This window comes from Oncorhynchus keta, chromosome 11, assembly GCF_023373465.1.
Source record: "Oncorhynchus keta strain PuntledgeMale-10-30-2019 chromosome 11, Oket_V2, whole genome shotgun sequence".
Taxonomy (NCBI): domain Eukaryota; kingdom Metazoa; phylum Chordata; class Actinopteri; order Salmoniformes; family Salmonidae; genus Oncorhynchus; species Oncorhynchus keta.
Window position 1 is genome coordinate 41,794,683 of NC_068431.1, and position 21,621 is coordinate 41,816,303.

Below are 21,621 nucleotides of genomic sequence, written 5' to 3' on the forward strand. Positions count from 1 at the left end.
AGAAATTTCTTCTAAAATAAAGGAGACGTAAGAGAGCGAGCTAGCTATATTTAGTAATATTTTTTTCACTTACTTAGCTAGTGATTGCAGGTAGCTAGTTTAGCCTACTCAAACATGGAGGGATGCTACAGTATGTTAGCAATGATGTAGGCTGCGGTTAGGGTTTATGGTATGGATGTTTCGCTTGGAAAAAGCTAATGTGTTGTGCACTCTAGTCCACAAGTAAAGGGAAAAGGTGGAGGAGCGCGCGTAGGAATTACACAACGAGCAGATCATGCTGTTTGTATGTGGCAGCTATGAAAGTGAACTGTGTTTGTGTGTATTCGTTCTACCGATTCTGTTGAAAAACATTTTTTAAACGGAAGCAAAGGGAACCAAACAGGGATAAACATACGTGAATTTTCCCAACAGAAACTCTCGCTTGCAACTGTTCGACTAATGACTACACCCTAGATCAGCTAGATTGATTACTGTCTTGATTACTTACATATTTCTCTTGACCTATGCACCTACGTTGTAAACTTTCATTCATAGTGTAGGTTGTAGCAACCTCATGGTGGGTATAGGGAACATTTGAGTATCATGTAGCTGCCTAAACCAATGTTCAATGTTACATTGAACTGGGTGAATGGAATATGAATGACAGTCATCCAATATGCTGTAATAGAATAAAGGCCATGCTCATAAAAATTAAATAATCGTCCTGGCACCGTCCTCCACTGCTCTAGAGGTACAACGCCATCATTTCTCCCCAAGGTCCCTCTGGATTATTGAACTGACCCAGACGAAGAAATCTTAGGTCATTAGCTTGTGCGTTCACGACTAACCTGTGGACATCATGTTGTTGACGGAGGCAAACTCAATGAAGGTGTTGTAGTTGGGCAGGATAGTCTGTACCGGGACCTCATCCACGCAACAGCGGACCTCAGCCTCCTCACACAGGTGTCTGAAGCAGGACATGGCCACCAGAACGGCCTCCATGTCAGGGCTCCACAGGAACATGTAGAGACACACCTCCAGCTTGGTCTGGGCCTGTCTACAGATGGGGATGCCACTGCCCACCGTGGCCCGCTCCTGGGGGAGGAAGACAGGACAGAGTGTTAGAACAGAGATCTAAACGAGGTCACGTTCAGGAGGGTGTTCAGAATGTATGTAGAAATGTCATACATAGAGCTGCCATTTTTCCCAACTCTGCATGACTGTTATACAAAGAATATTCCTGAACATTATAGACGGTTGTGCCTTCCTGAATGAGACACAGAGGTATAAGGAATACATAACACACAACGCAGTAACCTACCTTGTTCCTGAGGAGGAACTTGTTCCTGCAGATGAGGATCTCCCTCAGCCACTTGAGGATCTCTGTGCTGTTGATCATCTGGTGGCCAACCAGCTTCTTACAGATGAAGAAGAGGACCTGAGAACTGTAGGGTACAAAAGTCAATCACAGTCAACTTGGGTGACCATCTCTGCTAACCAATCAGCATCAATCAACACACAATTTCACCTGGCATCTAATGTGGAGGATCACGCATAAGCAAAGGTGGTTAAACTAAATGGGGCATTTAGGCTACCTGATATCCCAGAAGGTCTCAATGGGAGCATCTGGGTTCCACAGTTCTATGGTCTCAGTTTGATGCAGGACCAAGAGGGCCTACAAAAGGAAGAGAACGGGAGGAGTATCTATTAGCCACAGAGACAGAGAGAGACAGAGAGAGAGAAAGAGAGAAAGAGAGAGAAAGAAAGAAAGAGAGAAAGAGAGAGAGGAAGAGAGAGAGGAAGAGAGGAGAGTAGAGAGAGAGATGGGGCTCACCTCCATGGCCTCCTGTGAACACTCTCCCATGTTGGCAAGAGGCACCAGCTGCACCAGGCCGGTGATCAGCTCTGCTGTACTGCTCTGAATCTCCTGACCCTGCTTACCCGGGTTCTGACACACACAAAGCAAACCTACAGTACACACGTACACGACTACACAGCCATGTACAAACATGCCAAGAGTGGCTTTTCCGGACCAGTCTGCCTATAAGTCTTTGATTTAGAAAGTCTTAAGCTGGTTTGGGATTTGCAGTCTCTAACCAAACACTTGGCTTATTTGTCTAAATCTAACCCTGCATGTGGAATTAACCACAATAATCCCTTAACCCAACACAAAAAATGTAGAATTAAAGGATAAGTAAAACTACTGTGTTAAACAGACCATCCTCAAACAGCAAAACACACATTACTTTAGGTCTCCTGGCCAGAAATAAACAGAGTAAATACTAACATGCAGCATGAGTTTAGGGTCAGAGTGGATGAGCTTGACCAGGGCCAGCAGGAGGCTCCGTGTGTCCAGGTCTGTGGTCTTCTCCTTGAACTTCAGACTGGTCATCTTCTCCTTGAAGGTCAGACTCTGAATGGAACAAGCAGTAGAGACTGGCTGTGAGCAGGAGCATTCATTCAATATGAGGGGAGTGGGGGAAAAAAGGAGGGTAAGGAAAACGTGGAAAAGGGAGCTAGAGGAGACTGAAACAGATGCAGAGTCTACTGTAATCAGACAAACAAGTTCCCTCCGAGCAGAGACCCACAGCACAGGGATCAGGAGAGCCACCAGGAGAGAAGGGATCAGGTGTCAAAGATAAAGAGGGACTGTTTCATGAGGGCCCTTCATGGGTGGGCCATGAAACAGGAGGTGGGCAACCAGACTGACAGACAGGAGCATGGGGCCATGACTAAACCATGACACACAACGTCAGGACACGGCAAACCCAGATTATGGATGAGGAAATAATAACCAACTCTAGTAGAGCTGGAAGGAAATATTCAACTATGCACAATCTACAGGCCTCCCATTTCTTCCCAGGTGATGAGATCCCAACCAAGTATCCATCCATAGAACCTAGTATGAAGGCATGTCAATGCTTAAAATAAAGGAGATGAACCAACCAAAGACAGTGTGCGAGTGGAGAGCCCATCCTCAACAGGCTGAGAAACATGCTCCAGCAGCTAGCCTAGCATACCGAGGAGATGGAGTGGAGGACCTAGCCTCAACAGGCTGAGAAACATGCTCCAGCAGCTAGCCTAGCATACAGAGGAGATGGAGTGGAGGACCCAGTCTCAACAGGCTGAGAAACATGCTCCAGCAGCTAGCCTAGCATACAGAGGAGATGGAGTGGAGGACCCAGCCTCAACAGGCTGAGAAACATGCTCCAGCAGCTAGCCTAGCATACAGAGGAGATGGAGTGGAGGGAGGAGCCGGAGGCAGGCTCACTTCAACCAGAGCACAGAGGAGGTGGAGGACGACAGGGTCTCTCTCTTGTCTGTGGTAGCCTGAGGGTGGGGTCAGGGGTTAGAGGTCAGAGGGTCAGCTGCAGAAGGTTCAGGAGGCGGCGGCTTGGGGAGTGGAAGGGGTGGCAGTTATACTTACAGCAACAGATGCCCACTGCCATGCAAAACAGTGACAGTGACAAGTTGGCATCTGAGTGAGTGAGCAGCAGCCAGTTCAAAATGAAGGAGAAGGAAAGAACGAGGAAAGAGAAAAGAAGCACCACCGAGTCAGTGATGTCAGAGAGCTCCCTCTGCAGTCCTCCACCTCCATGAGATGACTGAACCAAACACACCGATGACAGCGAGGTGACACACGCCCGTAAACATACTCACACATTCACACAAAAGGACAGGGACGTGAGGAGTTATCAGAAATGTTCAAATATTCTCCTGCATGACTCTCCAGTAGTGTCTGGGCTGTGTCAAATGGACAGGAGGATTTGTCTCCTGTTGCTGTGGATCTCCTGGTCTCTACACTTTCTCCATACACAGTCACTGCTGTCTGACATTCATTAACATCTCAGCACATCCCATTCCGGAAAAAACAATCATGCACACTCACACACCGATAATATGTGGGGTTTGTGGAGCATGTTTTTGTTTCCAAGAGTGTGTGCTGTGTTGTGTGTGTGTGGTCAGTCTGCGCACAGACAGCGCAGTGTCCTTCTGTGGCTCAGTTGGTAGAGCATGGCGCTTGTAACGCCAGGATAGTGGGTTCGATTCCCGGGACCACCCATACGTAGAATGTATGCACACATGACTGTAAGTCGCTTTGGATAAAAGCGTCAGCTAAATGGCATATATATTATTATATTACAGCGAGGGTGTTTTGCTGCGTGAACGTCTTACCGGAGTCGAGCGTAGGGGAGCGTGTGTACTGCAGCCCCTCATCACGTGGCCCAGTGTCTCAGAAAACATGACCCTCAGCTCTCCTGAGTAGCAGTACACAGCGTCGATCTTCGGCCACCAGTCCAACGGAGACTGCAACAGAGGAATGGACCGAGGGTTCAACTCAATCCTGTAGGTTGATTAAGGTGGGTGTTTACGGTCTTGTCCCAATCAAAACTTTCCCAGATAACATGGGGCCTACAGCCCAGGAGGATCTTTTGGGGTGGAGAAATGGACTTCTTCAGTTAGCCTGGAGGGGAGAAAGATGGTGTCTGACATCTCCTATATGGTACCCACCCAGACATACACACAGGAATTACAATCAGCCTCTAACTTCTGCTCAGACAGGAAGTGCTTTGGGTAAGGGGGGCAAGAGAAAGACCAGTAATACTCCCACTCCATCGCTCTTACACACACAGACAAACACACAGTCAGCTAATAAAAAGGGCTCTGTATGAAACCTGCCCTCAGGCACTTCCCATTGAAACACACCACATACGTGTCTGCAGCACTTCCTCTCCCTGCATGGCTCACAGCCAGAGTGAGATGGTAGTCCATCGAATGCTGTGTAATAAAGCCCAGTGTGTACAGAATGTGAGCCATTCCTACAGTAGTGACAGCTATACTGAGTCACCACAGTTAAGGTCACCACTGGTCATTGTCGATGGGCACTGTGTGGTCACTTTTATATACTTTGGATGGTGCCACTGGACATTAGTATTGGGTGTGTTGAGTGATCCCTTCACTCGGAGTTGGGCCATGACACCACACACTTACATTAGTGATGATTCTGTGTAGGGAGTTGACCAGGACAAAGTGAAAGGAGGGAGGGGAGGATGACGCCAGGCAGACCTATAGCGGGAGAGAGAAATAAATAGAGGGAGACGTTGAACAGAGATCAAACACAGTCCTTACTTCAACACACCAGTATGTGCTGAACATCAGTTCATGATAAACATCAACATTTCTATGGAATACTACAGTCAAGAGGTCCACAGGAATCCCAGACCTTAAAGTGCTGGTTGTTGTGGGGATTGATGCGGAAACAGGAGACGAAGCAGTCGATCATGAGGTCCACATCTGCGTTCTGGCTTCCCGCCCCTCTGGAGAAAGGCTTGGCTGGGTTGAAGAGCAGGGCCTGACAGGAGAAGGGAGAGACAAGGTAGATAGCATCAGCTGTGACTGGTTATTGCTGGTGACTAAACCTGTATACTACGATAATAATGCTGTCCCATAACAGTGATCATCAGAGGACCATCTGTGGCTGGTGCTCACCTTGAGGTCCACCACAATGGACTGCACCAGGAGGAAGATGACAGAGTGGTCCTCCCAGTTGATGTAGGTGGAGGCCTTGCAGAGTTTGACACAGGCGATGGCAGCACTCTCAGTCAGCTGTTTACTGCCCCCGTGGCCGGCCAGGGCCTTCCTTAGGTTCTCCAGGAACAGTTTCTGTGAGGCAGACAGAAGAGTAGTGTACGAGAGGAGAGTAAGACATAGCTAATTAAAACACTGGTGTGTGTGTGTGTTTTATGTCGGACCTTGTTGACCTTGGTGTCCTCCACGGTCTCTCTGGATAGGTCCTGTGTGATGTCGGGACAAAGGATGAGGAGGATGATCTGCAGTGGCCACACGGCTGCCTTCCTCTTGGCACTCTCAGCAAAACTGTCCACCAGGTCAAACAGCTTCTCTGCACAGTCTGGGAGAGACCCGGCCAGGCAACAACACAGTCAGGGAGAGACACAACCAAGCAACAACACAGTCTGGGAGAGCAACAACACAGTCAATGACACACTGTCTGGGAGAGACCCGGCCAAGCAACAGCACAGTCAATAACACACTGTCTGGGAGAGACCCGGCCAAGCAACAACACAGTCAATGACACACAGTCTGGGAGAGACCCGGCCAAGCAACAACACAGTCAATGACACACAGTCTGGGAGAGACCCGGCCAAGCAACAACACAGTCAATATCACACAGTCTGGGAGAGACCCGGCCAAGAAACAACAATCTATAACACAGGATTCATCTCTGATTGTAACATTAGATCTCTAACAGCATCCTCACCGGCCATGTCTGTCTGCGGCCTCTGGTACAGCATGGTGAACTCATCAGGGTAGTTCTCCACCCAGTTCCAGAAGGCCTGAGGGAGAGAAGAGGGTTACATCAACTGCCTGGAAAGCACTGTCCCCATCCTCAACTCACAGAGAAAACTATCAACGCACCAACTTGCAAGGATGTTTCCCTGTCCTCAGCCAACTAAACTATTCAGATAGTAATGTCACGCTCTGATGACGAGAGATAAAAAACTGTTTAAATGTAAAACTTCATAAAACAGTTGATGTGTTTACACGTCCTCTCAGTGGAGCCACACTCCAGCTTCATGACTGGGGCTTCTGGCGAGCCAGAGACAGTTTGTGTAAACACTAGCGTCCTGACTGCACTGAAGTGTCTCCAGATGCCTGAGCAGCTCCATGTAAACTCAGACTACACTAGAGCAGGAGGAGCATGGATACAGGAGGAGAGACACCACTAGGTGGAGACAGTGAGTCTATAGACAGACACTGCAGAGGGCGACACACAGGGCGACACAGAGACATTCACCTTCTCTAAACTGTTGATGACACTTAGCTGGGCAGGCTTCTTGAGGGCTTTGAATTTAAACACCGTCTCTGCAGAAGATAGGGAGTCAACACCGAGCATCAATAACAGAGAACAACTCAAAAGAAACTGAATCTGTAGCTCTATCAAAATGTGACATCTGTTGTCCTAAATAAAGCAACGTGACTGATAAGAATGGGTGTATACCTTGGAGCAGTTTCTTAAGCTTGGCACAGTCCACATTGATGTACTGGATGAGCTCAATGTCATGGACATCCACTGTGTCCTCCGAACACACGGTGAGCTCCTGCAACCTGAGGGGAAACGCAGCAGAGATGGATATTTAAAGACGATCCTTCTCACCTCATCAAATATTCACATTCAATAGAATCACAGCATTACAAATCTGTAGATAGATAGTATACAGTGTGTATGATGCTACTCATCATACATACACACTAGCGTATGGGGAAAACCAAACCCAATGGGAAATGTAATAATAAATTAGGTGGTTCGGTGAGTAAGACTACTAGAGCTCCAAGAACAAGGTTAAGTAGCAAATTAAGGGTCATAAAGAGCTTTGCCTTCACGTAGCACTAATGACATCAAATAGTTTGGATGACTGGGCAATGCTTTTCAAGGTAAAAGCTCCGAAGAGCAAAAGTTGACACTGGAGAGTGGTTGAGGTCAACGCACTCTCCCTGTCCTAACATCGCATAACAAAACCTCATGTTTTAATAACCAGCTATTTCATCAGTCTGGGGCCTGTGAGTCATGGACCAATCAGACCACAGCACAGCTTGGTTAACAAGTGCAGACTGCGACTCACAGACATGATAGATACACGAGTGGAGCAGCACTATTCTCTTCTGCCTCAGAACCAAATAGTACACCAGTACAACGAGATGGGAGACAAAAGCTGTGCTTTCCAAGCTTCTACAAATAATTCATAAACCCTAGTGGTTAATGGTTACACCAGATGTTATCTCCCCACACGCCTTGTTCAGGCCCAGGTCATTATGGGGCACGGTGCTCACAGTGGAACATTGCTCCATCAGACCCAGACAAAGACCCTCTTTATGAAGGCTGCTGACAGAGACTAGACTCCCTTTATTCATCCTCCCTCCCTTTCTCTCCATCTTAGGTGGGTGATAGAGCTATCGACTCTTCCCCCTCACTCTCATTGAAGCCCAAAGGCCTGAACAGGTGTACAGTGCATTTGGAAACTATTCAGACTCCTTGACTTTTACCACATTTTGTTACATTACAGCCTTATTCAAACATTTATAAAATTAAACATTTTCTACAATTTTCAATCTACACATATACCCCATATCAATACCCCATAATGACAAAGCAAAAACAGGGTTTTTAGAAATTTTAACAAATGTATTAAAAAATATATATTGTTTTTAATACAGATTGAGGAACATTTTTTATTTTATAAATGTTTGAATAAGGCTGTAACGTAACAAAATGTGGTAAAAGTCAAGCTCAGGTGCATCATTTCCATTGATCATCCTTGATGTTTCTACAACTTGGAGTCCACCTGTGGTAACATTTTATTGATTGGACAAGATTCAGAAAGGCTCACACCTGTCTATATAAAAATGTCCCACAGTTGACAGTGCATGTCAGAGCAAAACCCAAGCCATGAGGTCGAAGGAATTGTCCGTAGAGCTCCGAGACAGGATTGTGTTGAGGCACAGATCTGGGGAAGGGTCCCAAAACATTTCTGCAGCATTGAAGATCCCCAAGAACATAGTGGCCTCCATCATTGTTAAAATGAAATAAGTTTGGAACCACCAAGACTTTTCCTAGAGCTGGCCGCTTGGCCAAACTGAGCAATCGGCGCGGAGAAGGGTCTTTGCCAGTGAGGTGACCAAGAACTCTGACAGAGCTCCAGAGTTCCTCTGTGGAGATGGGAGAACAGAAGGAAAAGTTCAGTACTGCAGTACTCCACCAAACCAGACGGAAGCCTCAGTAAAAGGCACAACAGCCTGTTTGGAGTTTTACAAAAGGCATCTAAAGGACTCTCAGACTTTGAGAAACAAGATTCTCTGGTTTGATGAAACCAATATTAAACTCTTCGGCCTGAACGCCAAGCCTCACATCTGGAGGAAACCTGGCACCTTTCCTACAATGAAACATGGTGGCAGCATCATGCTGTGGGGATGTTTCTCAGCGGCAGGGACTGAGAAACTAGTCAGGATTGAGGGAAAGAACAGACCAAAGTACAGAGAGATCCTTGATGAAAACCGACTCCAGGGGCCTCCCGGGTGGCGCAGTGGTTAAGGGCCCTGTACTGCAGCGCTAGCTGTACCACCAGAGACTCTGGGTTCGCGCCCAGGCTCTGTCGCAACCGGCCGCGACCGGGAGGTCCGTGGGGTGACGGACAATTGGCCTAGCGTCGTCCGGGTTAGGGAGGGTTTGGCCGGTAGGGATATCCTTGTCTCATCGCGCACCAGAGACTCTTGTGGCGGGCCGGGCGCAGTGCACGGTCGCCAGGTGCACAGTGTTTCCTCCGACACATTGGTGTGGCTGGCTTCCGGGTTGGATGCGCGCTGTGTTAAGAAGCAGTGCAGCTTGGTTGGGTTGTGTTTCGGAGGACCCATGGCTTTCGACGTTCGTCTCTCCCGAGCCCGTACGGGAGTTGTAGCGATGAGACAAGATAGTAACTACTAACAATTGGAAACCACAAAATTGAGGAGAAAAAGGGGGGTAAAATTCAAAAAAAGGAAAGGGGAAAAAAAGAAAACCTACTCCAGAGCACTCAGGACCGAAGGTTCACCTTCCATCAGGACATCGACCCTAAGCACACAGCCAAGACAACACAGAAGTGGCTTCGGGAACAAGTCTCTGAATGCCAGGTTCAAGCCAGGACTTGAACCTGATCGAACATCTCTGGAGAGACCTGAAAATAGCTGTGCAGCAATGCTCTCCATCCTACCTGGAAGAGCTTGAGAGGGTCTGCAGAGAAGAATGAGAGAAACTCCCAAAATACAAGTGTGCCAAGCTTGTAGCGTAATATGTAATAAGTGAGGCTGTAATCACTGCCAAAGGTTCTTCAACTAAGTAAAGGGTCTGAATACTTATGTTAATGTGATACTTCTATATATTTTTTTTATAAATGTTCCAAAAATGTCTAAAAACCTGTCTTTGCTTTGTCATGATGGGATATTGTGACTGATAAAGGGAAAATAACTATTTAATCAATTTTAGAATAAGGCTGTAACTGTGGGAAAAGTCAACGGGTCTGAATACTTTCCAAATGCAATGTACGTACATTTAGTAACCCATCCTCTATGTGCAGCCTGATGCCTGTTCCTACTTAGAGCAGGTTGGGCTGACAGGAGAGTTGTGATGTGTTTATGGTTAATGTCACCTGGTGGAGATGCGGCTGAACACAGCGTTGAAGTTGTTGCAGCTGAGGGAGAATAGGACCCCGGAGGCGGAGTTACGGAGCTCGGCGGCGTGCTGGTGGCCCTCGCGGTAGGTGTGGATGAAGTGACAGATTTCTGGCAGCAGCTGCTTCACCAGCATGGTCTCGTCCAGACGCATGCAGTCCTTCGGTTGCTGAGGGATGGAGGGAAGGGAGAAGAGGAGGAAGGAAAGGTTAGAGGTCAAAAAGAAGAAAATCTTTAAATCGATGTCCGCACTGCCCTCTTGACCCAGAGGAGAGAAACCACTGATAGCCGAGGATGAGGATCAAAGCCATCCCACACAGAGAATGGTCAGTGACAAGTGACAAGGCTGGCATCCCTGAACAACTACACCATGGACAGTGCGGAGCACCACGAAAGCAGAGAGAGCTCTGCATAAAAATGAAGTCAGTGTTCTCTAAGCGCCTACTTTTCCACTTCATAAATTAAACTTGGCTTCATTTCATTTAAAAGGTTAAATTCCCTCGTCAGAAAAGTCTGTATAGCCTTCTCCCGCTAGAATGAACGATACACAGTACATCTTCTAGTAATCTATTGATAGAACAGGCGCCTGTCAGTCACAAAGTGAGCGATGACAGGGTAACTGCTGGTTTGTCAGTCTGCTGTCTGTCCTGCCTCTCGGTATCCATGTTAGTTATGTTTGCTGTGGTTGGCTGCAGTCAAAATGTATTTTCACGGAGCAGAGAGAGCATGGCGCTTCATCGTCCCCTGTGAGTGAATTTACAAGTCCCATGTAAGTGGTAACAATTAGTTGAAATCCACTTAATTAATGTTTAGCTAAAATTAATTTAATTAATTTAGCGTGTTTCATATAGCCAGCCAAGGAGTCAGGGGGCAAAGGCTATTTACTTTGATTGACGACCGAACAGCAAGCGTTTAACAGCAGACTCATTTATTTTCCTAAGATTTGAAGTCCATGTCGACACTTGCCAGTGAGCTCTAAAGTGACTTGTCAGTGTAGCCTAGTGATGAGTTGTCGCAAACGGACAGCCATTTTTGAGCGGATCTTTTAGGTGAATGTGGGAAATGAGTCGGAGAGAGAGCTGTTCATTTGGCTCCCTAATTTACATAGTGATAGGCTACTACTACTTTTTGGCAATTATCTGCAGATACATTTTGAAAACATTTAATTAAGATGTTGAATCCTCACTGCAGGAACAATAAGTAGCAGAGAGAGAGCCTCATTTTGATCCAAAATACTGCTGAAGCTTTCTGTGTAGCCAAGCACATGTTTAACCTGCTTCATTCTTCAAGCATACCTGTAGGTCTATAATGGGCCCCTGACTTCATATAAAATGGGGGTGCACAATCTGTGGGTTATCCCCCTTAAAATGTTGTTTCTCAACAAGGAATCCATGTTTACTTTACAGAACACAACCTTTTGTCTTAGGTTTTTGCCACAATAAATTCAAAGAGTAGACGACACTAGTTTTTCTGACGAATCTACTGCCTTCCCTCAAAGTCCACCCGCATTGATTGATTGACAGGTCTGACCCCCTACCAACTCTGTGACTCACAAGCAACCTGCTCCCTCCCCAGACAATCCCACCCACAGTGATTGACAGGCCAAACTGTTAAAGGGATAGTTCACCCAAATTAGGGTCCACAGTCAGAGTCAATAAAATACATAATTTGAAGAACAAACATCGTGGCAATTCATATAGAAAATGTTAAACAAACGGTTCTTACTTAGAAAATAGTCCTGAACATATTAGGGTCGGGACGATACCAGTATCACGATAGTATCATGGCAAGGAAACAAAACAAGAAGCAGATTTAACTTCTTTAGGAGAATAGCCCCAATGTTGGAAACAAAATCATTATGTTGTCATCCAGAGTCACATTTACTTATTTTCCAAGCTTTAGCACAATATTTTGCATACAAGCAGGTTTTTAAAGGACCAGAGAGTTGCATGCTTGTTCTCATTTTTGCCATGGAAAAGAATATTGTGGTATTGGTCTCATCACAGCCCTAGAACATACAGGCCTTGACCATATCCAAAACAACTTACAACACACTGAATTCTTACATTTTCTGCTATTTTAAAGTCAGATATTTCTACTCAATACCACAACTCATTTCCCCAATCTAGGAGGCAGTCGTTAAAGAATTCAACAATTTAGCTGTGTATTTCAGATGGAATCAAGGCATGAGAATGTACCAGAGGCCACCAAAATAGTTTGTTCTGCATTATTCCCCCTGGGATCTGCCATTACCCCAGCACACCGTGGGAGGACTGGGGACAAAGAGGGTTATACTTGGGGACAATAGTGGTGAATCATTAAGTTAAATATTTAATTGAAAATATAAGGATTTTCTAATTACTAGTAAGGGTTTAATATGTCATGCTTTTAAATTGACTGGCAGTGACATGGGCAACAAAGTGGAAATCTGTATATTTAAGCAGTATATGTAACTCACGATTATGAATAAGTACCATCGAAAAAGAAAAATATAGAACAAACAAACAGCTGACTGAAGACGGGGAGGCCAGGCATTGAGTCCGTTTCTGCGGTAGCACGGACTCTTTAAAACGTGATGAAATTTGGTTGCTCCTTACTGAAACAAGCAAGGTGTTGTATAAAATAAGTATTTGGTTGCCAAGGCAGCGCCCTTCTCCCTGCAAAGCAGCACATGCAGTCAGGAGTGGAGGAGTGTACAAAATGTGCTTCAAAAAGAATACAAATAAATGTTTTGCTATTCAAAAAATTAGGACGACCGCCGTCATTTGGCTGAACAATAAGTCATGACCGTCACTGCCCTGTGTGTAAATAAACTATTAACAAACTATTTACAAAGGTAAAATAGTCAGCAAAAAGCATTCAGATTTCAAGAACAAGGAGGACTTGAAGAACCCACTAACAGCTGTCCTCCATCCGCCAGCTCCCAGTGATGATAAAAAAATGTTTAAAAAAGGCCGGAAACTTGGAGGCTGCGAATGTGAAGTCAAGATGAGGAAGCACCTGGAAAAGCAATCTTCAGAAGTGGGCAGTAAGCACATCTTTACTGAGGAGAGGAGGGAGAGGAACCAGGGGAATACTGGCTACTAACAGAGTTCACTGAGCCTGAGAGAGAGACAGTACTCAAACACACAGTTCATTTGTGTGAGGAGGGGAAAGGGCCCAAATCCAGGGCAAAGGCCACTGTCCCAACTGAAACAAAACATCTAAACCACAGACAGCCCACCACATCCTATTGTGTTCTGCTGATATCCAATGGAAATCTCCTGATTAAAAAAAAAGTGTCTTAGGACAGCATGAGAAAATGAAACCAATCAGGAAGAAGGATGAAGGGAGAGCGAGAGTCTGAGAAATAAAAGCGACATGAATCCATCACTTAAAAATATATATATATTAAGGGGAAGGTTTAAAAGAAAAAAGAAAACAGGGTATAAAATGTAGATAGTCTTAAGGTTCCTCACCCCAGCAAGGCACTTCTCCAGTGTGTCAAGGATGATGAGCTGAGAGAGATACAGGTTCTTTTCCGCAGCCTCCCCAAATATTCGCTAGGGGAGAGAGAGGAGAGGGAGACATGGTTGAGACATCTGCAACACTGTACATGTCTCTATAGGCTACAACTGCCGTTGCTTGCACGCACACACACTTACCATGTTGTTCACATTCTTCAGTATGTTTGTGAGGCCACTGATCACCAGTGAGAACTTATACTTGGAGATGTTGATCAGACATTCCTTGTTGTGCTCCGTGCTGACTTTGGTGTGAGTGTTCTGTTGGCCCACTTTAACTGGAAGCTGCAGAGGGGAGGGGGTGGGGGAGTTAGGCTTATACAGTGTGTAAATCCTTGATGTTGGTGCATTCATCGAAGTTGGTAACTTCAGTGTCCAACACACATAACCCTAACCACAATGTCACGAGCATGGAGTATAGGAATAGCCAAGTGTTGTGTATACCATTTCCTGTCAATACGTTAATCAGAGAGCACGGTTACATGCACAAAACAATACGATTACTGCAGATAGATTAATCTAATAGTTTGTTTAAAACGTTTACATGCCTTGCAAAAATAACAATTATTCCTAATAATCCTGTTCACTTGAACATCTGAAACCAGGCTACCTGATGGGACTTAAATAAATGCCAAAAACCGTCAATCAAAATAAACATTCTACAACATTGACCATGTTATTTTTGCAAAGCCTATTTGATTCTGAGATCGGACATATTAAGTTTGTATGTGAAAACTATTTCCAAGATGCATACTTTCAGTTTTTCCAAACTCACTTCACCCGTGCATACGCCTCGATCACACCAACAGCGTCATTGTTTTCACCAGAAGCACATTCATTCCCAATGAAACACTGCGTTTGCCTTGCAGCATTGCATTGCAGAGGCAGTGCGTTCTATGTGTATATGTTGGATTTATCAATCAGTTTAATATCGAATGAATCAGTGTACATGTAAACATACTCAATATGTTTTCAAGGAGGCCTGTCCAGGTCTGGGGGGGTGAACTGTACAGTAGGCTTAACTAGTGATAGGCCTAACTAGTGCATCGCTATAGAACGAGCTAACAGGGGGGGGAAAAATTGTCTCGGTAGCAAAACTGATTTTTCTTTTTATGTACTACAAAAGTTAAAAAGCATTGGATTGGTGTAAACATAAGCGAAAGTTTCCTTCCATCATATTTTTTTGCGCCAGCATCGGCGCAATTCCTTTTAAACCTAAGTCTCTTGAGATTGACGTTATAATTCTAATTAAACCTATGACCTGACACGTCAGACTTTTAGTGCCCGACTTCCACATCCGGCTTCCTTACATACGGGATCGTCTGAGACCAGCCACCCGGACAGCTGATGAAACTGAGGAGTATTTCTGTCTGTAATAAAGCCCTTTTGCAGGGAAAAACTCATTCTGAGTGGGTAGGCCTGGTTCCCAAGTGGGTGGGCCTTTGGCCTTCTAGTCTCACCCATGGCTGCGCTTCTCTGCCCAGTCATGTGAAATACATAAATTAGGGCCTAATGAATTCATTTCAATTGACTGATTTCCTTATAGGAACTGTAACTCAGTAAAATCATTGAAATTGTTGCACGTTGCATTTATATTTTTGTTCTGTATAGTAAAACAATAATTGTTCTTATGCAATGGATAGACTGTGTCATAAGGTTGTCATAAGAAATACTATGTATATTACGTAACACTAGATACAGAACTCCTGACTTTATCATTGGCTATTAAGAAAAAAGTATTTAATAAGAATATTTCATTCATTCAGAACTAGTATGTGTTATTTTAGTGTTCCCTATATTTTTTTGAGCAGTGTATATTACGTAACATTAGATACAGAACTTCTGACTTTATCATTGGCTATTAAGGAACTCCCCTTTTCTCATGCTTTCAGCCCCCCCCCCCCTCCCCCTCACAGCCAGTAGGCTACTCTATTCATACTGTAGGAACGAAAGGCTCATCTGTAGGTGAATGAGGGAAATATATTTTCTAAGGAACAATCTGCTAAGAGATCATTTATAGGTTTAAAGGCAACCCCATCATCCTTTCTTAAAATATTAACATTGCCTCTCTTCTCCCAGGAAATAATTCAATGAGGGACATCAGAAAAAAGGTTACACAACAGCGTAGAATACCAGCACATATGGCCACAAGAAGTGACTAGAGGTCGACTGATTAATCGGAATGGCCAATTAATTAGGGCCGATCTCAAGTTTTCATAACAATTGGAAATCTGTATTTTTGGGAGCCGATTTGACGATTTTTAAAAACATTTTTATACCTTTATTTAACTAGGCAAGTCAGTTAAGAACACATTCTTATTTTCAATGACGGCCTAGGAACGGTGGGTTAACTGCCTCGTTCAGGGGCAGAACGACAGATTTTCACCTTGTCAGCTCAGGGGATACAATCTTGCAACCTTACAGTTAACTTGTCCAACGCAATAACGACCTGCCTCTCTCTCGTTGCACTCCACAAGGAGACTGACTGCCTGTTACACGAATGCAGTAAGCCAAGGTAAGTTGCTAGCTAGCATGAAACTTATCTTATAAAAAACAATCACTAGTTAACTACACATGGTTGATGATATTACTAGATATTATCTAGCTTGTCCTGCGTTGCATATAATCTGACTGATCATACAAGCATACAAGTATCTAAGTATCTGACTGAGTGGTGGTAGGCATTCATTCAAACAGCACTTTTGTGCGTTTTGCCAGCAGCTCTTCATTGTGCGTCAAGCATTGCGCTGTTTATGACTTCAAGCCTATCAACTCCCGAGATGAGGCTGGTGTAAGCGAAGTGAAATGGCTAGCTAGTTAGCGCGCGCTAATAGTGTTTCAAACGTCACTCGCTCTGAGCCTTCTAGTAGATGTTCCCCTTGCTCTGCATGGCTAACGCTGCTTCGATGGTGGCTGTTGTCGTTGTGTTGCTGGTTCGAGCCCAGGGAGGAGCGAGGAGAGGGATGGAAGCTATACTGTTACACTGGCAATACTAAAGTGCCTATAAGAACGTCTAATAGTCAAAGGTTAATGAAATACAAATGGTATAGAAGGAAATAGTCCTATAATAACTACAACCTAAAACTTCTTACCTGGGAATATTGAAGACTCATGTTAAAAGGAACCACCAGCTTTCATATGTTCTCATGTTCTGAGCAAGGAACTGAAACATTAGCTTTCTTACATAGCACATATTGCACTTTTACTTTCTTCTCCAACACTTTGTTTTTGCATTATTTAAACCAAATGGAACATGTTTCATTATTTATTTGAGGCTAAATTGATTTTATTGATGTATTATATTAAGTTAAAATAAGTGTTCATTCAGTATTGTTGTAATTGTCATTATTACAATTATTTGTTTTATTTTTATAAAATCGGTCGATTAATTGGTATCGGCTTTTTTGGTCCTCGAATAATCGGTATCGGTATTGAAAAATCATAATCGGTCGACCTCTAGAAGAGACATCACAAATACACAAAAAACTAAGCTCCTAGCCCCCCATGCATGCTTTCAGTCCCCAACACTAAAACTACACCTACATAATATAAAAACAAAATAAAAATATATATTTGTCCACAAGTAAATTAAACTTAAAATATATAAACAATTAAATGTAAAAAAATATATATAAAAACACAAAGCTATAATAACCTTGAGTAGAAGAGGCTAAAGGGATAGGGAGGAGTGTAGAGTACTGGGGAAGCCTGGAAAGTGGCTGGGTGGCCCCTCCCAGAGTATATCGTACCACACACACAGAGGGTGGATGGGCTGAGCTCACAGACACCCGCTACGGGCCATGCTCCATGCTCCGCTCTGTAGGAACAAAGAGGCCTTTGGCGCTGCACCGCTCCCATTTGGGCCACAGCTGCACACCTGCGGCAGTCTGCTGCGCACCCACATACAAACACGCGTGCGCACCCACCCACATACACGCGCGCACCCACAAATACACACAATTCACAAGTAAGACTACTAATGAAAACAAACACTTAGTCTGCAAAGTGCAAAGGAAGTCAAACTTGGCACAGTTTTGTACTATGACTTCTTATAAGTATGCTAAACATATAAAGGTATGGAGATTGAGGTGGACACACCAATCCCAACCATTCGACAGGTCCAGAGGAGATTCCTCACCTATAGCAGGACCTAATACCATGTCCTCCAGCAAAGGCCAGAGGTCACCATAACAGACCCGAGAGGGGCTGTTCCTCTCCTGGCTCAGAGACATGTGCATGAAATGAGAGTCCCGAGACTTAAGCATCTTCCCTGCGAACACAGAGTATGGCTTGTTGACATCTATATTCAGGCCAGGCCAACAGACACAGGGCCACTTTGTTTCACTGGCACAGTCAAATTCCTCTAAGGTCAATCCCTTTCCTAATGAGTGCTTTGGCACCAGCCAACCGGGCACTGAACACAAAGAGGGGAGGAGAGGCAGAGTACACTTCCCTAGTCGACATAACGCCAGAAGATACACAAACGCGGTTTAAGATGTTTTTCCTGAGTGCTGCCAACATAGAAACACTATTTAGGCGAGCACAGAAACACCATTAGGAGATATTTATGATCTTCCATCTAAGATGCCATCTAAAAAAAAAGACATGGCTCTTCACTTGGCTGAGCTTCTCTTTCCAGGTCAGGGCTTGTAAAGCAGCATCAGGGATCAACATCAGATTTCCAATGAAAAGGTCAGAAAGACTTCATGCTCTTTCCTTAGGAGCGTTGGTGTTACAAGCTCAAGCACAATACATGCAAGACAGTATTATTAGATAATACATTATAGTGCATCATTTTGGAGCTAGCGACACAAGCAATTCGCTACACCTGCAATAACATCTGCTGAATATGTGTATGTGACTAATAACATTTGACAAATATGTTGTTTACACATCAGGGGGAAAGAATCTGCTTTTGACTGGAATCCCCTTCACACACTACATTATTCTTGAATTTTGCACGAGGAAAGAAGCCTACCTAACATTGGATTTACAAAGGTGAGGGTTGGATTATTTATATGCTAATAACATCCAATTTTATTTGCTTTACTTTTATTTAACAAGGCAAGTCAGTTAAGAACAAATTCTTATTTTCAACAACGGCCTAGGAACAGTGGGTTAACTGCCTTGTTCAGGGGCAGAATGACAGATTTTTACCTTGTCAGATCGGGGATTAGATCTTGCAACCTTTCGGTTACTACTCCAATGCTCTAACCGCTAGGCTACCTGCTGCCCCAATGCTCTGCTCTGGCCTCAACGGGTCAAGCTCAAAAGGAAATGTGATACAGCATAACGTCACAGTCGAGGGTTGAGCTGCTAATCTCAAAGCCGATTCTGACAGAAAGCCGTCTCAATCCAACCAGAATCCAACATACAAAATCCTCTTTAATGATTACAAAGTGGTATCAATAGGATTAACAGCATATTAGGCCTGATCTCCATTAAACCTTCATCAAAGTGCAATGAGCCACACCCAGCCACCTGGCCTTCCAAGCACAACTGCCATACCTCGTTCAAAGGCACTTAAATATCTTGCCCATTTACCCTCTGTATAGCGCACATACACAATCCATGTCTCAAGGCATAAAAATCCTTCTTTAACCTGTCTCCTCCCCATCTACACTGATTGAATGTGACATCATTAAGGGACCATAGCTTTCACCTGGTCAGTCTGTCATGGAAAGAGAAGGTGTTCCTAATGTTTTGTACACTCCGTGCATACTGCAATATACTACAAACGTCACTGATCAGAATTACAGACTAGCTCGGCATATACATTACAATGTAAACACGTTACATTACAATGTAAACACAAGGATGATACAATGAAATCACTGCTTTGTATACAAGCCTAATACTGTACAACCATAGCCCATACTGCATCATATAGGATAGCTATGATGTACGAGAAGGACAATTAAGATATTGGTGAGATTTTGTGAGGGGAGCAAAGTAGATCAATAAATTCATTCAGAAAAAAGCTTCGATACCCATCATCACCAATGTTTCCCAATGCAATGGATGAGACCTGCTTGTCAGTCTGCATAGAAAAGTCCACAGTCCACACACACACTGTTGGCTAAACAAACTGGACGCAGCTAAAATAACACAGGATATGACTAGCTAGCAGCTACTGTAATAGCCAACAGGCTATAAACAAACTATTTGTAGTATAGACAAACAATTTGATTTGTAGTCCAAGATGAGTTACTAGGTAGGTAAATGGAAATTGAATTTGCACATGAATTACTGGACACTAGCTTCAGGTTGACAAATTGGATATCAACAAAGCTCGCAGTGGCTAGCTAGCTATCTATACTTAGCACAGTGTTACTGGCAGAAGCTGAATGTAATTGCTATGCTAACCAAGCTAACTACTCACTGCTTAAGTCTACATCTAGCTAGTTCTTCCTTTTCAACAGCGAAATGCGTACTCTGTCGACTCCTTTGTTTATATAGAGAGTACATCCTCGTGGTATTATCCTTATGAATTTGAAATGGTATCTCAAATGTTTGGGACAAATTTGCCATGTGCTATTTCGCTCTCTGTCGCTGTCACTTGCTCCCGAGTCCTGTGTGTGATGATGCGGCTCTGCAGGAGCGGTGTGTTGAACGAGCTAGATCCGCACAAAACACACCAGTCATGACAGTGCAGCTTTCTTCAAATGATCCCGTCGCCAAAACCACGACCTCCATGATGTTACAGGTACAAGGCAGAGGCACAATGTCTGATACGATGTGTTATTCTTACCTGCTCGTCGAATCTACTAATTACGGCCTGAACCCATTCCACGGGTTTATGCGCCGCCATGGCCGGCCGGGTGCGAGCCGCGATGGGCCACCTGAATTATCCGTATAAACAATGATTCCTCTGCTATTTGCAACCAGTTAATGCTCAAAATCCGATGTTGATGGGGTTATTTTTCTTTATTTTAGCAGACACAGCACCATGTCGCCATGACAGTACCGGAAGTTTGAATCCTCCTTCTCAATGAAATGAAGCAGGCACTGATGCTGCTTTGAGAAACAGCTAACATTACTGCGCGTGCGTTGCAAGAATCTTTGCGGCGACAAGTATGAATGTAAAAACGGGGGATTGGACCAATGCCGTGTGTTTTCATCAATGACAGGCTTTAGTTAACAAACCGATGATGTCACACTGCCTTGTGATTTTAGATACGGAAGAAACAGAACCATAAACATTTTGCAGTTACATTATAAGAAATGCATGGTAACAGTACACCAGATAGCCATTCGATCTGTGTACATCATCAATATGTACAATATAATACTCCAGTCCGTAATATGTGCTGGTATTCTACGCTGTTGTGTAACCTTTTTTTCCTGTTATGTCCCTCCCTGCCTCTTTTCTCCCAGGAAATAATGAATTGTTAATATTTAAGAAAGGATGATGGGCTTGCCTTTAAACCTATGAATGATCTTTTAGCAGATTGTTCCTTAGAAAATATATTTCCCTCATCCACCTACAGATGAGCCTTTCGTTCCTACAGTATGAATAGAGTAGCCTACTGGCTGCTATTTGTGAATGTGTCTGTGGAGTGAGGAGTGGGGGGCTGAATGCGTGAGAAAAGGGGAGGGAGTTCCTTAATAGCTAATGATGTTTTTTTTTTAAATAATGTTTGACCTATATTTAGGCAAGTCAGTTAACGTCCACGGAACGGTTGAGCTAACGTAGGCTAATGCGATTAGCATGAGGTTGTATGTAACAAGAACATTTCCCAGGACATAGACATATCTGATATTGGGAGAAAGATTAACAAGAATTTAAGCTAACTGCACTGTCCAATTTACAGTAGCTATTACAGCTATTGTTTGAGAAGCGTGCACAATTCTGAACATGACAAGTTATTAATAAACAAATTAGGCACATTTGGATAGTCTTGATACAACATTTTGA

The 21,621-nt window shown here is 44.1% G+C and overlaps 1 protein-coding gene across 5 annotated transcripts in view; it reads right to left on the reverse strand.

The window, feature by feature from the left end:
• nf1b (neurofibromin 1b) overlaps nt 1-20,696 on the reverse strand; it is a 77,116-nt gene extending 56,420 nt beyond the window's left edge. For 3 of the 5 annotated variants that reach the window (XM_035780675.2, XM_035780676.2, XM_035780674.2), the window contains exons 1-17: nt 20,455-20,696; nt 13,845-13,988; nt 13,659-13,742; nt 10,179-10,369; nt 7,001-7,107; nt 6,797-6,864; nt 6,260-6,335; nt 5,733-5,890; nt 5,470-5,643; nt 5,204-5,332; nt 4,972-5,046; nt 4,156-4,287; nt 2,267-2,392; nt 1,814-1,927; nt 1,575-1,654; nt 1,301-1,424; nt 828-1,074 (exon numbers count right to left, since the gene is read on the reverse strand). In XM_035780675.2, coding sequence (XP_035636568.1) covers nt 828-1,074; nt 1,301-1,424; nt 1,575-1,654; nt 1,814-1,927; nt 2,267-2,392; nt 4,156-4,287; nt 4,972-5,046; nt 5,204-5,332; nt 5,470-5,643; nt 5,733-5,890; nt 6,260-6,335; nt 6,797-6,864; nt 7,001-7,107; nt 10,179-10,369; nt 13,659-13,742; nt 13,845-13,988; nt 20,455-20,514 — 2,089 coding nt within the window. In that variant the 5' untranslated portion in view covers nt 20,515-20,696. The remainder of the gene's footprint in view (nt 1-827; nt 1,075-1,300; nt 1,425-1,574; nt 1,655-1,813; nt 1,928-2,266; nt 2,393-4,155; nt 4,288-4,971; nt 5,047-5,203; nt 5,333-5,469; nt 5,644-5,732; nt 5,891-6,259; nt 6,336-6,796; nt 6,865-7,000; nt 7,108-10,178; nt 10,370-13,658; nt 13,743-13,844; nt 13,989-20,454) is intronic. The other 2 variants (XM_035780678.2, XM_035780677.2) reach the window with 1 other exon arrangement.
• Between the last annotated feature and the right edge of the window lie 925 nt (nt 20,697-21,621).